At 25.0% G+C, this 14,624-nt stretch overlaps 2 protein-coding genes across 4 annotated transcripts in view; both read left to right on the top strand.

Annotated features, from left to right (window-relative positions):
- The window catches only part of LOC145948930 (tubulin gamma-2 chain-like), a 14,400-nt gene extending 4,909 nt beyond the window's left edge, over nucleotides 1–9,491 (top strand). Inside the window, exons 1-8 of one of the 3 annotated variants that reach the window (XM_083058519.1) lie at nucleotides 6,232–6,311; nucleotides 7,043–7,245; nucleotides 7,346–7,492; nucleotides 7,656–7,792; nucleotides 7,868–8,174; nucleotides 8,594–8,725; nucleotides 8,917–9,099; nucleotides 9,224–9,484. In XM_083058519.1, coding sequence (XP_082914645.1) covers nucleotides 7,225–7,245; nucleotides 7,346–7,492; nucleotides 7,656–7,792; nucleotides 7,868–8,174; nucleotides 8,594–8,725; nucleotides 8,917–9,099; nucleotides 9,224–9,427 — 1,131 coding nt within the window. In that variant the 5' untranslated portion in view covers nucleotides 6,232–6,311; nucleotides 7,043–7,224 and the 3' untranslated portion in view covers nucleotides 9,428–9,484. Of the gene's footprint in view, nucleotides 1–6,231; nucleotides 6,312–6,727; nucleotides 6,792–7,042; nucleotides 7,246–7,345; nucleotides 7,493–7,655; nucleotides 7,793–7,867; nucleotides 8,175–8,593; nucleotides 8,726–8,916; nucleotides 9,100–9,223 lie in introns of those variants that run through there. The other 2 variants (XM_083058517.1, XM_083058518.1) reach the window with 2 other exon arrangements.
- A 3,737-nt stretch (nucleotides 9,492–13,228) lies between these two features.
- On the top strand, nucleotides 13,229–14,541 carry LOC145947003 (protein C10). Its single transcript, XM_083056775.1, has 4 exons — nucleotides 13,229–13,581; nucleotides 13,750–13,797; nucleotides 13,896–14,072; nucleotides 14,168–14,541. The coding sequence occupies exons 2-4, from the start codon at nucleotides 13,758–13,760 to the stop codon at nucleotides 14,299–14,301; spliced, it is 351 nt and encodes a 116-aa protein (XP_082912901.1). The 5' UTR covers nucleotides 13,229–13,581; nucleotides 13,750–13,757; the 3' UTR covers nucleotides 14,302–14,541.
- Nucleotides 14,542–14,624: the final 83 nt, after the last annotated feature.

Raw genomic sequence — 14,624 nt, 5'->3', positions numbered from 1 at the left:
AAGCAGTGGTATCAACGCAGAGTACTGAATATGTATGTACATTTATGTTTATGCATATATATGAATATGTATGTACATTTATGTTTATGCATATATATGAATATGTATGTACATTTATGTTTATGCATATATATGAATATGTATGTACATTATGTTTATGCATATATATGAATATGTATGTACATTTATGTTTATGCATATATATGAATATGTATGTACATTTATGTTTATGCATATATATGAATATGTATGTACATTTATGTTTATGCATATATATGAATATGTATGTACATTTATGATTATGCATATATATGAATATGTATGTACATTTATGATTATGCATATATATGAATATGTATGTACATTTATGTTTATGCATATATATGAATATGTATGTACATTTATGATTATGCATATATATGAATATGTATGTACATTTATGTTTATGCATATATATGAATATGTATGTACATTTATGTTTATGCATATATATGAATATGTATGTACATTTATGATTATGCATATATATGAATATGTATGTACATTTATGTTTATGCATATATATGAATATGTATGTACATTTATGTTTATGCATATATATGAATATGTATGTACATTTATGATTATGCATATATATGAATATGTATGTACATTTATGATTATGCATATATATGAATATGTATGTACATTTATGATTTATGCATATATATGAATATGTATGTACATTTATGATTATGCATATATATGAATATGTATGTACATTTATGATTATGCATATATATGAATATGTATGTACATTTATGTTTATGCATATATATGAATATGTATGTACATTTATGTTTATGCATATATATGAATATGTATGTACATTTATGTTTATGCATATATATGAATATGTATGTACATTTATGTTTATGCATATATATGAATATGTATGTACATTTATGTTTATGCATATATATGAATATGTATGTACATTTATGTTTATGCATATATATGAATATGTATGTACATTTATGTTTATGCATATATATGAATATGTATGTACATTTATGTTTATGCATATATATGAATATGTATGTACATTTATGTTTATGCATATATATGAATATGTATGTACATTTATGTTTATGCATATATATGAATATGTATGTACATTTATGTTTATGCATATATATGAATATGTATGTACATTTATGTTTATGCATATATATGAATATGTTTGTACATTTATGTTTATGCATATATATGAATATGTATGTACATTTATGATTATGCATATATATGAATATGTATGTACATTTATGATTATGCATATATATGAATATGTATGTACATTTATGATTATGCATATATATGAATATGTATGTACATTTATGATTATGCATATATATGAATATGTATGTACATTTATGTTTATGCATATATATGAATATGTATGTACATTTATGTTTATGCATATATATGAATATGTATGTACATTTATGTTTATGCATTATATATGAATATGTATGTACATTTATGATTATGCATATATATGAATAATGTATGTACATTTATGATTATGCATATATATGAATATGTATGTACATTTATGATTATGCATATATATGAATATGTATGTACATTTATGTTTATGCATATATATGAATATGTATGTACATTTATGTTTATGCATATATATGAATATGTATGTACATTTATGTTTATGCATATATATGAATATGTATGTACATTTATGTTTATGCATATATATGAATATGTATGTACATTTATGTTTATGCATATATATGAATATGTAATGTACATTTATGTTTATGCATATATATGAATATGTATGTACATTTATGTTTATGCATATATATGAATATGTATGTACATTTATGTTTATGCATATATATTGAATATGTATGTACATTTATGTTTATGCATATATATGAATATGTATGTACATTTATGTTTATGCATATATATGAATATGTATGTACATTTATGTTTATGCATATATATGAATATGTATGTACATTTATGTTTATGCATATATATGAATATGTATGTACATTTATGTTTATGCATATATATGAATATGTATGTACATTTATGTTTATGCATATATATGAATATGTATGTACATTTATGTTTATGCATATATATGAATATGTATGTACATTTATGATTATGCATATATATGAATATGTATGTACATTTATGATTATGCATATATATGAATATGTATGTACATTTATGTTTATGCATATATATGAATATGTATGTACATTTATGTTTATGCATATATATGAATATGTATGTACATTTATGTTTATGCATATATATGAATATGTATGTACATTTATGTTTATGCATATATATGAATATGTATGTACATTTATGTTTATGCATATATATGAATATGTATGTACATTTATGTTTATGCATATATATGAATATGTATGTACATTTATGTTTATGCATATATATGAATATGTATGTACATTTATGTTTATGCATATATATGAATATGTATGTACATTTATGTTTATGCATATATATGAATATGTATGTACATTTATGTTTATGCATATATATGAAATATGTATGTACATTTATGTTTATGCATATATATGAATATGTATGTACATTTATGTTTATGCATATATATGAATATGTATGTACATTTATGTTTATGCATATATATGAATATGTATGTACATTTATGTTTATGCATATATATGAATATGTATGTACATTTATGTTTATGCATATATATGAATATGTATGTACATTTATGTTTATGCATATATATGAATATGTATGTACATTTATGTTTATGCATATATATGAATATGTATGTACATTTATGTTTATGCATATATATGAATATGTATGTACATTTATGTTTATGCATATATATGAATATGTATGTACATTTATGTTTATGCATATATATGAATATGTATGTACATTTATGTTTATGCATATATATGAATATGTATGTACATTTATGTTTATGCATATATATGAATATGTATGTACATTTATGTTTATGCATATATATGAATATGTATGTACATTTATGTTTATGCATATATATGAATATGTATGTACATTTATGTTTATGCATATATATGAATATGTATGTACATTTATGTTTATGCATATATATGAATATGTATGTACATTTATGTTTATGCATATATATGAATATGTATGTACATTTATGTTTATGCATATATATGAATATGTATGTACATTTATGTTTATGCATATATATGAATATGTATGTACATTTATGTTTATGCATATATATGAATATGTATGTACATTTATGTTTATGCATATATATGAATATGTATGTACATTTATGTTTATGCATATATATGAATATGTATGTACATTTATGTTTATGCATATATATGAATATGTATGTACATTTATGTTTATGCATATATATGAATATGTATGTACATTTATGTTTATGCATATATATGAATATGTATGTACATTTATGTTTATGCATATATATGAATATGTATGTACATTTATGTTTATGCATATATATGAATATGTATGTACATTTATGTTTATGCATATATATGAATATGTATGTACATTTATGTTTATGCATATATATGAATATGTATGTACATTTATGTTTATGCATATATATGAATATGTATGTACATTTATGTTTATGCATATATATGAATATGTATGTACATTTATGTTTATGCATATATATGAATATGTATGTACATTTATGATTATGCATATATATGAATATGTATGTACATTTATGTTTATGCATATATATGAATATGTATGTACATTTATGTTTATGCATATATATGAATATGTATGTACATTTATGTTTATGCATATATATGAATATGTATGTACATTTATGTTTATGCATATATATGAATATGTATGTACATTTATGTTTATGCATATATATGAATATGTATGTACATTTATGTTTATGCATATATATGAATATGTATGTACATTTATGATTATGCATATATATGAATATGTATGTACATTTATGATTATGCATATATATGAATATGTATGTACATTTATGATTATGCATATATATGAATATGTATGTACATTTATGATTATGCATATATATGAATATGTATGTACATTTATGTTTATGCATATATATGAATATGTATGTACATTTATGTTTATGCATATATATGAATATGTATGTACATTTATGTTTATGCATATATATGAATATGTATGTACATTTATGTTTATGCATATATATGAATATGTATGTACATTTATGTTTATGCATATATATGAATATGTATGTACATTTATGTTTATGCATATATATGAATATGTATGTACATTTATGTTTATGCATATATATGAATATGTATGTACATTATGTTTATGCATATATATGAATATGTATGTACATTTATGTTTATGCATATATATGAATATGTATGTACATTTATGTTTATGCATATATATGAATATGTATGTACATTTATGTTTATGCATATATATGAATATGTATGTACATTTATGTTTATGCATATATATGAATATGTATGTACATTTATGTTTATGCATATATATGAATATGTATGTACATTTATGTTTATGCATATATATGAATATGTATGTACATTTATGTTTATGCATATATATGAATATGTATGTACATTTATGTTTATGCATATATATGAATATGTATGTACATTTATGTTTATGCATATATATGAATATGTATGTACATTTATGTTTATGCATATATATGAATATGTATGTACATTTATGTTTATGCATATATATGAATATGTATGTACATTTATGTTTATGCATATATATGAATATGTATGTACATTTATGTTTATGCATATATATGAATATGTATGTACATTTATGTTTATGCATATATATGAATATGTATGTACATTTATGTTTATGCATATATATGAATATGTATGTACATTTATGTTTATGCATATATATGAATATGTATGTACATTTATGTTTATGCATATATATGAATATGTATGTACATTTATGTTTATGCATATATATGAATATGTATGTACATTTATGTTTATGCATATATATGAATATGTATGTACATTTATGTTTATGCATATATATGAATATGTATGTACATTTATGTTTATGCATATATATGAATATGTATGTACATTTATGTTTATGCATATATATGAATATGTATGTACATTTATGTTTATGCATATATATGAATATGTATGTACATTTATGTTTATGCATATATATGAATATGTATGTACATTTATGTTTATGCATATATATGAATATGTATGTACATTTATGTTTATGCATATATATGAATATGTATGTACATTTATGTTTATGCATATATATGAATATGTATGTACATTTATGTTTATGCATATATATGAATATGTATGTACATTTATGTTTATGCATATATATGAATATGTATGTACATTTATGTTTATGCATATATATGAATATGTATGTACATTTATGTTTATGCATATATATGAATATGTATGTACATTTATGTTTATGCATATATATGAATATGTATGTACATTTATGTTTATGCATATATATGAATATGTATGTACATTTATGATTATGCATATATATGAATATGTATGTACATTTATGATTATGCATATATATGAATATGTATGTACATTTATGTTTATGCATATATATGAATATGTATGTACATTTATGTTTATGCATATATATGAATATGTATGTACATTTATGTTTATGCATATATATGAATATGTATGTACATTTATGATTATGCATATATATGAATATGTATGTACATTTATGATTATGCATATATATGAATATGTATGTACATTTATGATTATGCATATATATGAATATGTATGTACATTTATGATTATGCATATATATGAATATGTATGTACATTTATGTTTATGCATATATATGAATATGTATGTACATTTATGATTATGCATATATATGAATATGTATGTACATTTATGATTATGCATATATATGAATATGTATGTACATTTATGATTATGCATATATATGAATATGTATGTACATTTATGATTATGCATATATATGAATATGTACATTTATGATTATGCATATATATGAATATGTATGTACATTTATGTTTATGCATATATATGAATATGTATGTACATTTATGTTTATGCATATATGTATATGAATATGTATGTACATTTATGTTTATGTTCTGTTTTATGTATCTGAGTTAGAAGAATATGTTTTACAAAGAGATCAGTGGAACCTTATAGTAATGCAAAATTTTATGTGATCAATTCGTAAATTAAAAATAGAATGTGCATATTTATATTTATCAGCATATAATTTTACTTTTATGCATTGACAAAAGCATTTCTTTCTTCTAAGTTTGGGATTTTTAATTGCAATTTATTTAATTAATACCATAAAGAAACAAATGTAACGCGTGCTTTGTAATATTCTAGTAATATTCTAATAATAAAAGTGCAAGATAGTCTGTACAGACTGAAAGCATTTACTTTAAAAGGTCAAAAGAAAAAAACAATAACACTCATGATCAGCAGAAACAGTAAACCGCTGAAAGCATAACGTAAAGCTCTCACTGAGCCATTTCCTCTGCTGAAAGCAGCCTATACAGTTGTGTGTGGTTTTTTCGTATCAAGAAAATAAAGTGATTTATATTTGAATTGTTAGAACGTTAAAATGCCAAGCGAGGTGATAACTTTGCAGCTTGGCCAATGTGGCAATCAAAGTATTACATGTTATTTTGTCTCATATAATATAAATCCTTTTCATACGTTTTATAATTTTTTGATACAAATGCTACGATATTTCCAAACACTTGCAAATATGAAAATAACGAATATCTTTATCTTCTTTTTTTTTACATTATGCCTCAATTTTACAAACTTAAAATTTCTATTTTATTATAATTTGTAATAAAACGTATATATTTTCTTTCTTAGAATAAAATTTATATATTTTTATACATTTTATTTATAGTTGGATTTGAGTTTTGGAAGAGATTATGCACAGAGCATGGAATCAGCCCAGAAGGAATCTTGGAAGATTATGCAATAGAGGGAACGGATAGAAAGGATGTCTTTTTTTATCAAGCAGATGATGAGCATTACGTACCACGAGCTGTGTTATTAGATTTAGAGCCCAGGGTTATTCATACTATTATGAATTCTTCATATTCAAAGGTAATACGCATCTTATAATTTTTATATATTCTTTTTATATACCTATATAATTATTTTATAATTGACATATAAAAATCAACATTTTTTAAATTGTTACAAGCTGTACAATCCTGAAAATATCTATTTATCAAAACATGGGGGAGGCGCTGGAAATAACTGGGCATCTGGATACCATCAGGGTGAAAAATTACAGGAAGAAATCTTTGATATACTGGATAGAGAAGTTGATAACAGTGACAGCTTGGAAGTAATTATTTTTATTCTTTTACATTTTATCATTAATAATATATGATTTTAGTCTCATGTCTATAATAAACATATGAAAAGATTAGTGTTAATTTCTTGTCATATAGAGTTATATACAGGTTTAAAATTTTTTAAATACTATTGAAGGGTTTTGTCTTATATAGGGTTTCGTTTTGTGCCATTCGATAGCGGGAGGTACAGGTTCTGGTTTGGGATCTTTCATGTTAGAATCTCTTGCCGACAGATTTCCTAAGAAATTAATGCAGACATACAGTGTCTTTCCAAATCAAGATGAGATAAGGTAAATATGTACTGAAAAACAATTCGAATTTAACATTTCAATTATTCGTATTTAACAATCAAATTTTTATTATAGCGATGTTGTAGTACAGCCATATAATTCATTGCTAACATTAAAAAGGCTGACTCAATGTGCGGATTGTGTGGTGGTTTTAGATAATACTGCTTTGAATAGAATTGCTTCAGATAGATTACATATTCAGAATCCCAGCTTCACACATATTAATAAACTTGTTTCGACAATAATATCCGCCAGTACAGCCACTTTGAGATATCCTTCGTATATGAATAATGATTTAGTTGGTTTGATTGCACCGCTCATACCAACTCCTCGCTTACATTTCCTAATGACTGGATACACTCCACTTACAACTGATCAAGAGGTAACTAAGAATCAAAATTCAGAATTTATCATCTCTTATGGTTGGCTTACAGCATGTTAAGTAAAAGTATTATTATGACATTGTTGCAGTTGAGTTTGAATGATAATAGGCTTCTTTAGAAAGTCAGCCATAAGAGACGGTAACTTTTGAACCTTGCTAATGATTATTTATATTTATAAAATAGATAACATTTGCTAATATACATTGAAATTATAATATTTATGCGCGCACACATGTGTGTGTATGTGTGTATTATATATTTAGTATATAATCTGTATTTATCAAAGTTCAATCTGATTTAAACTTTAAGGCTTGTTACATATAATTGTCACGTAAAAGAAAAATTATCTCATATATTGCTAATTATGACTAAACTTTGTAATTATGATGTATTCATAAAAAGTATTGTTTAAAAACAGGAGCCATCTGTAAGGAAAACATCTGTTTTGGATGTAATGCGACGATTACTGCAACCAAAAAATATGATGGTTTCCACAGCATTAGATAGAAATGCATCTCATTGTTATATATCTATCTTAAATATAATTCAGGTAACATTCCTTAAAAATAATCTAAAGTTTAATCTTGATCTATTCTTTTATGGAACTTTAAAATGATTGAAAATTATGATTATCTTGAAATTCACTTAAGTATCAGACATACAAGTTATAAAACACTTGGTACAAAAGATATAATATATTAAAAGATATAATTAAAAAATATATTTAATAATATATTTTAGGGTGAAGTAGATCCAACACAAGTGCATAAATCTTTACAAAGGATTAGAGAACGAAAACTTGCACAGTTTATTCCTTGGGGTCCAGCTAGTATACAAGTAGCTCTTTCAAAAAAATCTCCTTATATACAAAGTACACATCGCGTTTCTGGTTTGATGTTAGCTAATCATACTAATATATCGTCAGTGAGTATTTTATTCCCATCCAATAGTACACAGCCATTAAAATTGATCACAATATGTGATTTGCAATATTGATTGAAACTTAATGCTGATAAACATAATATATATATATGTATATATTTTTTAGCTTTTTGACGGAGTCTTACAACAATATGACAAATTGCGTAAGCGAGAAGCGTTTCTGGAACAATTTCGTAAAGAAAAAATGTTTGAAGACAATCTTGACGAATTGGATAATTCGCGAGAAGTTGTAGAATATTTAGTGAAGGAGTATCAGGCTGCAACTCAACTCGATTATCTTAGTTGGAATCCAAGCAAAACAGATACATAAAATATCTAAGAAATGCAAAATATAAGTGTGATCATAAATATAAAATTATATTATATTATATAATATTATATTATATAAATATTATATAAAATATTATATATTAGAAGAAAAATATTTCTATTGCTTGTTTTCAAAATTAAATATTTTTTTTCTAAGATTATTATTCTAGAATTTTAGAAAATATAATGCGAGTGACTAATTTTTTATAATTCCATTCTGATATTTCTGATTATTTTATATTAGAAAATATATTGTTACCTGAAATAAATATTTTATTTATTAAATATTACTCGAAATAAATATTTTATATTTAATAAATTTTTTTTCTAAAATTCAATATATATATGAATATGTAATATAAATTCCACGCGCATGCGCGAGAAATAGAATACACGATTTATTAAAATTATTATTGATTAATAATACGTAAAAAATAATATAATAATGTATTTTATATTTTATTTATAATATAAATATATATATCTATTATTTATTTTTATTATTTATATTTTTTTATTGTAATATATAATTTAATTTATTGTTATTTATGCAATACCGTGATTACAATAAATTGTACAGAAAACAGAAAAATATACATTTAATAATAATAAAACATCATTAATTCTACTAATTTCTTACTAATTCTATTTTTCATTTAACGGCTTGTCGATTAGCAATTTATTTATTTACTTGATTTATAATCTCAGGACTCTTCCGCTTATTCAGTGGCACAATCCGCGAGAAAAATCAGTTTTCATATATTTAAAAAGATTAATTTACAGATAAATATTAGGTACAGATAATTCTAATGCAATTAACGTACAATAATACGAGTATTTTAATATCTTCGATAAGTCATCTAAATTATAATAGATTATATTTTGCGAAGAGATAAATAAACGAGCAATAATATGTGTCTTATTACGCTCGAAAAATCGTCTGAGTTAATAGGGGAACATATTTTGCAAAGAGGTATAGTGTAGCAATATGTGTCTTTTCAGGTCCGAAAAATCGTCTGAGTTAATAGGAATACATGTTATGCAAAGAGGTTGATCGAAGTAACGTCGGTAATAGAGGTTGGTAATTTATCGATAATAACGTCGATAATTTACCAACCTTCTTTACCGACGTTACTTCGAACAACCTCTTTGCATAACATGTATTCCTATTAACTCAGACGATTTTTCGGGAATATTAAAAGACATTTATTGCTGCACTACCTCTTTGCAAAATATGTTCCCCTATTAACTCGGGACGATTTTCTTAAGAGATACGTGGCTCATATGGGATACATAACCTGTTTTAAATTAAATTAAATTTATTAAATAATGCTAAATAATTTTTACAAATTGATGATACTCGTAAATAAAAAATGTATAATAATAAAAAATACAATATGTATCACTATGAACGTTGTTATTAACAATTATTAAAATATTTAGTCAAGATGTGAAATATCGATGACAGCTTTTACGCGAAAATTGTAATAAAATGCCGAAATAAGGAGAAAAAAAGAAAAAGAAAGAAAATACTGCATTTTAAAAGAAAATTGATATAATAAAAGAAGAAAAATAAAATACTCAAAGTGTTATCAATTATTATTATAATATTATATTGCGAGAAAATGGCGATTTATCAGGATGCAAAAGTAATTATACCTTCATTACTTATTAAAAATAATGAATGTTTATTTTTCAATATAATCTCCTTTTATCTCGATACATTTTGCCCAACGGTTTTCCAACTTCTTTAAGCCTTCCAAAAAATACGAATTCTCAAATTCTGTAAAATAGGCGTTTGTTTCAGCGATGATCTCCTCGTTCGATGCGAATCTTTTTCCACCGAGCCATTTCTTCATATTTGGGAAGAGAAAGAATTCGCTAGGGGCTAAATCTGGAGAATATGGTGGATGAGGGAGCAGTTCGTACTGCAATTCGACAATTTTGGCCATGGCAATTGCAGCCGTGTGAGCTGGTGCATTGTCGTGATGGAAGAGGATTTTTTTCTTCGCCAAATGGGGTCGCTTCTCCATCAACTCAGCGTGAAATCGATCCAATAAAGAGGCATAATACTGTCCTGTGATCGTTTTTCCTTTTTCCAGATAGTCGATAAAGATTATACCACGCGAATCCCAGAAAACTGTGGCCATGACCTTTCCAGTCGATGGAATCGTTTTTGCCTTTTTCGGAGCACGTTGGCCAGGAGAAATCCATTGTTTCGACTGCTCTTTTGTTTCTGGAGTGTAATAATGTATCCATGTTTCATCTACGGTTACATATCGCCGCAAAAATTCGCTTGGATTGCGCTTGAACATGTCCAAACACTGCTTCGAAATGGTCGCGCGATTCCGTTTTTGGTCGATTGTGAGCAAGCGCGGCACCCATCTGGCCGACAGCTTCTTCATGCCCAAATGTTTATGCAAGATATTAAAAACACGTTCGTTTGAGATGTTTACCATCTTGGCTATCTCGCGTATCTTCACTCGACGGTCGTCCAATACAATATCATGGATTTTATTGACTGTTTCTTCAGTTGTGACCTCATTCGGACGTCCCGGGCGCTCAGCATCATTCGTGCTTGTACGACCACAACGAAATTCAGTGAACCACTTGTAAACCATTCCATGCGACGGAGCAGAGTCCCCATAATATTTTTTTAGCTTTTCTTCAGTTTCCTTAATGGTTTTTCCACGCAAAAAGTAATGTTTTATTAGCACACGAAATTCACTTTTTTCCATTTTAGCAAAAAACACAAACTTATCCGCTTTAGAACGCTGTCAAAAAATTTCTATTTGACAGATCTACTTGAAACTTGGTGTGTATACTTAAATAAGATGGTAAATATTAGAAATAAAATTAGATTGCGATTTGAGTGCCATCTCTTGTAAAAGTCACTGACTTATCGAACAGCCTATATTATTAATTTATTACTATACGTGTCAACAATTGTTGCTATTAATTTATCAATATTTCTAATTTATAGTTACTAATTACTAATAAGCAGAATTATATGATGAGCAAAATTTTTTGAATTGCAATATATAACGTTAATAAATTTTTTATTTATATTCATAATTTTTTTTAATATACTAAACAAAATGATGAAAATATATTATGCGAAAGATGCATTTCAAGATCTACCATCGCGTAAAACTATGTAATTACGCATTAATTGTAAATAGATTCTTTCTCTACACGTGCAATCACGATCGATATCAGAAAATTATTTTCTATAATAATTATTACTATAATTATTAACTTTTCTATATCGCGGTGATAGAGCTCTACGCATTTTTTGTATAATATATTTTTATTTAATCGAGTAAGAATCGGAGTGAGAGAGAGAGAGAGAGAGACATAAATTCCATTAGAAATTCAAGTTTCATAGCGATCTTTAAGGAGAATAAATATTTCTTTAATCGTAATTAGAGTCGCAAATATATTTCGTCCGATGTTTCATCGCGTTTAAATATTTCGTTGTTTTAAATATAAGTCGGATTGAGAATTCGCAGTCTCATTCTCAATACGCCCGCAAATCCGTCTGAAATTAAAACCTCTTCGCCATATATATTTTCCTAAATCATGCCTCTTTGTACGGTATGTTCTCCGTATCATCTCTCGCCAGAGTTAATAGCAAAGCATGTGTTGCAAAGAGGCATGATTTAGGAAAACATATATTGCGAAGAGGTTTTAATTCAGGCATATTTACGGGCGTAATAGGTAATCATTTACAGATAGTAAATAAAAATAAAAATAAAGATACCAATTCGTTAATTTTGGTCACGTGACGTCTTTTGACGCTAAAAATGAGCGTCGAGCGTCAGCATGAAAAGGCACCTTTAAACGCCTCAGTCAGCTGTCAGCTGACGTTCTCGGATCTCGGAGTTGTGTTTCATAAATTGCCACAACGTCATACACAAATGAAAGTATACGTATATAAATTTTTTTTTTCAAAATTGGCAGCTCGGAACATATTGGCATATACATCATATAAGTAAACGTCAAATGCGAGTGACCGTCATTTAAACAAGTGCAAACAAGTTAAAATATTGTAATTCTATTAATATTATTTGGAAAGATAAAATTACCGAATAAAACTGTATTAGACCGCGAGTGATAGTCTGGAAAAAGACAGTATTTACATCACTGTTGGAGGTTATATGAAAATAGTTTTGATATTTATATTTTGTGTCTATATAATTTTTTGATCAATAATTACGAGAAATATTAAACGATCTGTGTAAATAGTTTACTGGATATAATTAGTAAATTAATATTATACGTAACAAGTCACTAAAATATAACCTTCTCTCTGTTAAATAGTGTACACTATGGCAAGTGTTCCTGGTTTCACTTTAGAAACTGCAAAAGGTAGTTTAAACAGTTCACTTTAAAATTATATATTATTATAACTCTGAAAATTATATCAAATTAATATATAAACAAATTTTCTTTGTTTTCTTTTACAGCTATATTGACAGATATTTTGACAGCACTGAATACACCAGAGAACTTGCAAAAGATCACAGAGGCAAAAGAAAATTCTGGCAATGAAATGTTGAAAATGATGCAGTTTGTATTCCCATTAGTGACGCAGATTCAAATGGATGTCATAAAAAATTATGGTTTTCCAGAAGGAAGAGAAGGTGTGTACATATACGTAAGATATACATATATGTAAGATATACATATATATATACTAATAAAATAGAATAAGAATTATTATATGTACACAAAACAGGAACTGTACAATTTGCACAGCTCATTAGAGCTTTAGAGAGAGAAGATGCTGAAGTAGCACAATTACATAGTCAAGTTCGTTCGTACTTTCTTCCACCAGTTACAATAAATTCTTCGATCGAAGCATCTCTCTAAAAAAACAATTCAGTTATATTAATACATAAATTATTATGATAAGAAAACCTTGTATGTATGTTATTTTTATTAAAAAATTGCTTTAACAGCATAAATAAGGATAATTTATACAAGTTGAGAAAATTATTCCATGCATCCTATGAAAACAAAAAATAATTTTTATATTATATTTCGTTTTCTATATACTTTTTAATATTTTGACAAATTAATTATATATATAAAATTCTCTGATCACATAATGTTAAGCCTAATGTATAGTTCTTAGTAAGGATATTCATGTAAAGACAAATAATTTTTTTTTTTTTTTTTTTTTAATTAAAGGG

Source organism: Prenolepis imparis, unplaced genomic scaffold (genome assembly GCF_030444845.1).
Source record: "Prenolepis imparis isolate NDT839.2.m4 unplaced genomic scaffold, iyPreImpa1.0 SCAF_2, whole genome shotgun sequence".
In the NCBI taxonomy this organism is placed as follows: Eukaryota; Metazoa; Arthropoda; class Insecta; order Hymenoptera; family Formicidae; genus Prenolepis; species Prenolepis imparis.
This window is presented reverse-complemented; position numbering and strand designations above follow the sequence as displayed.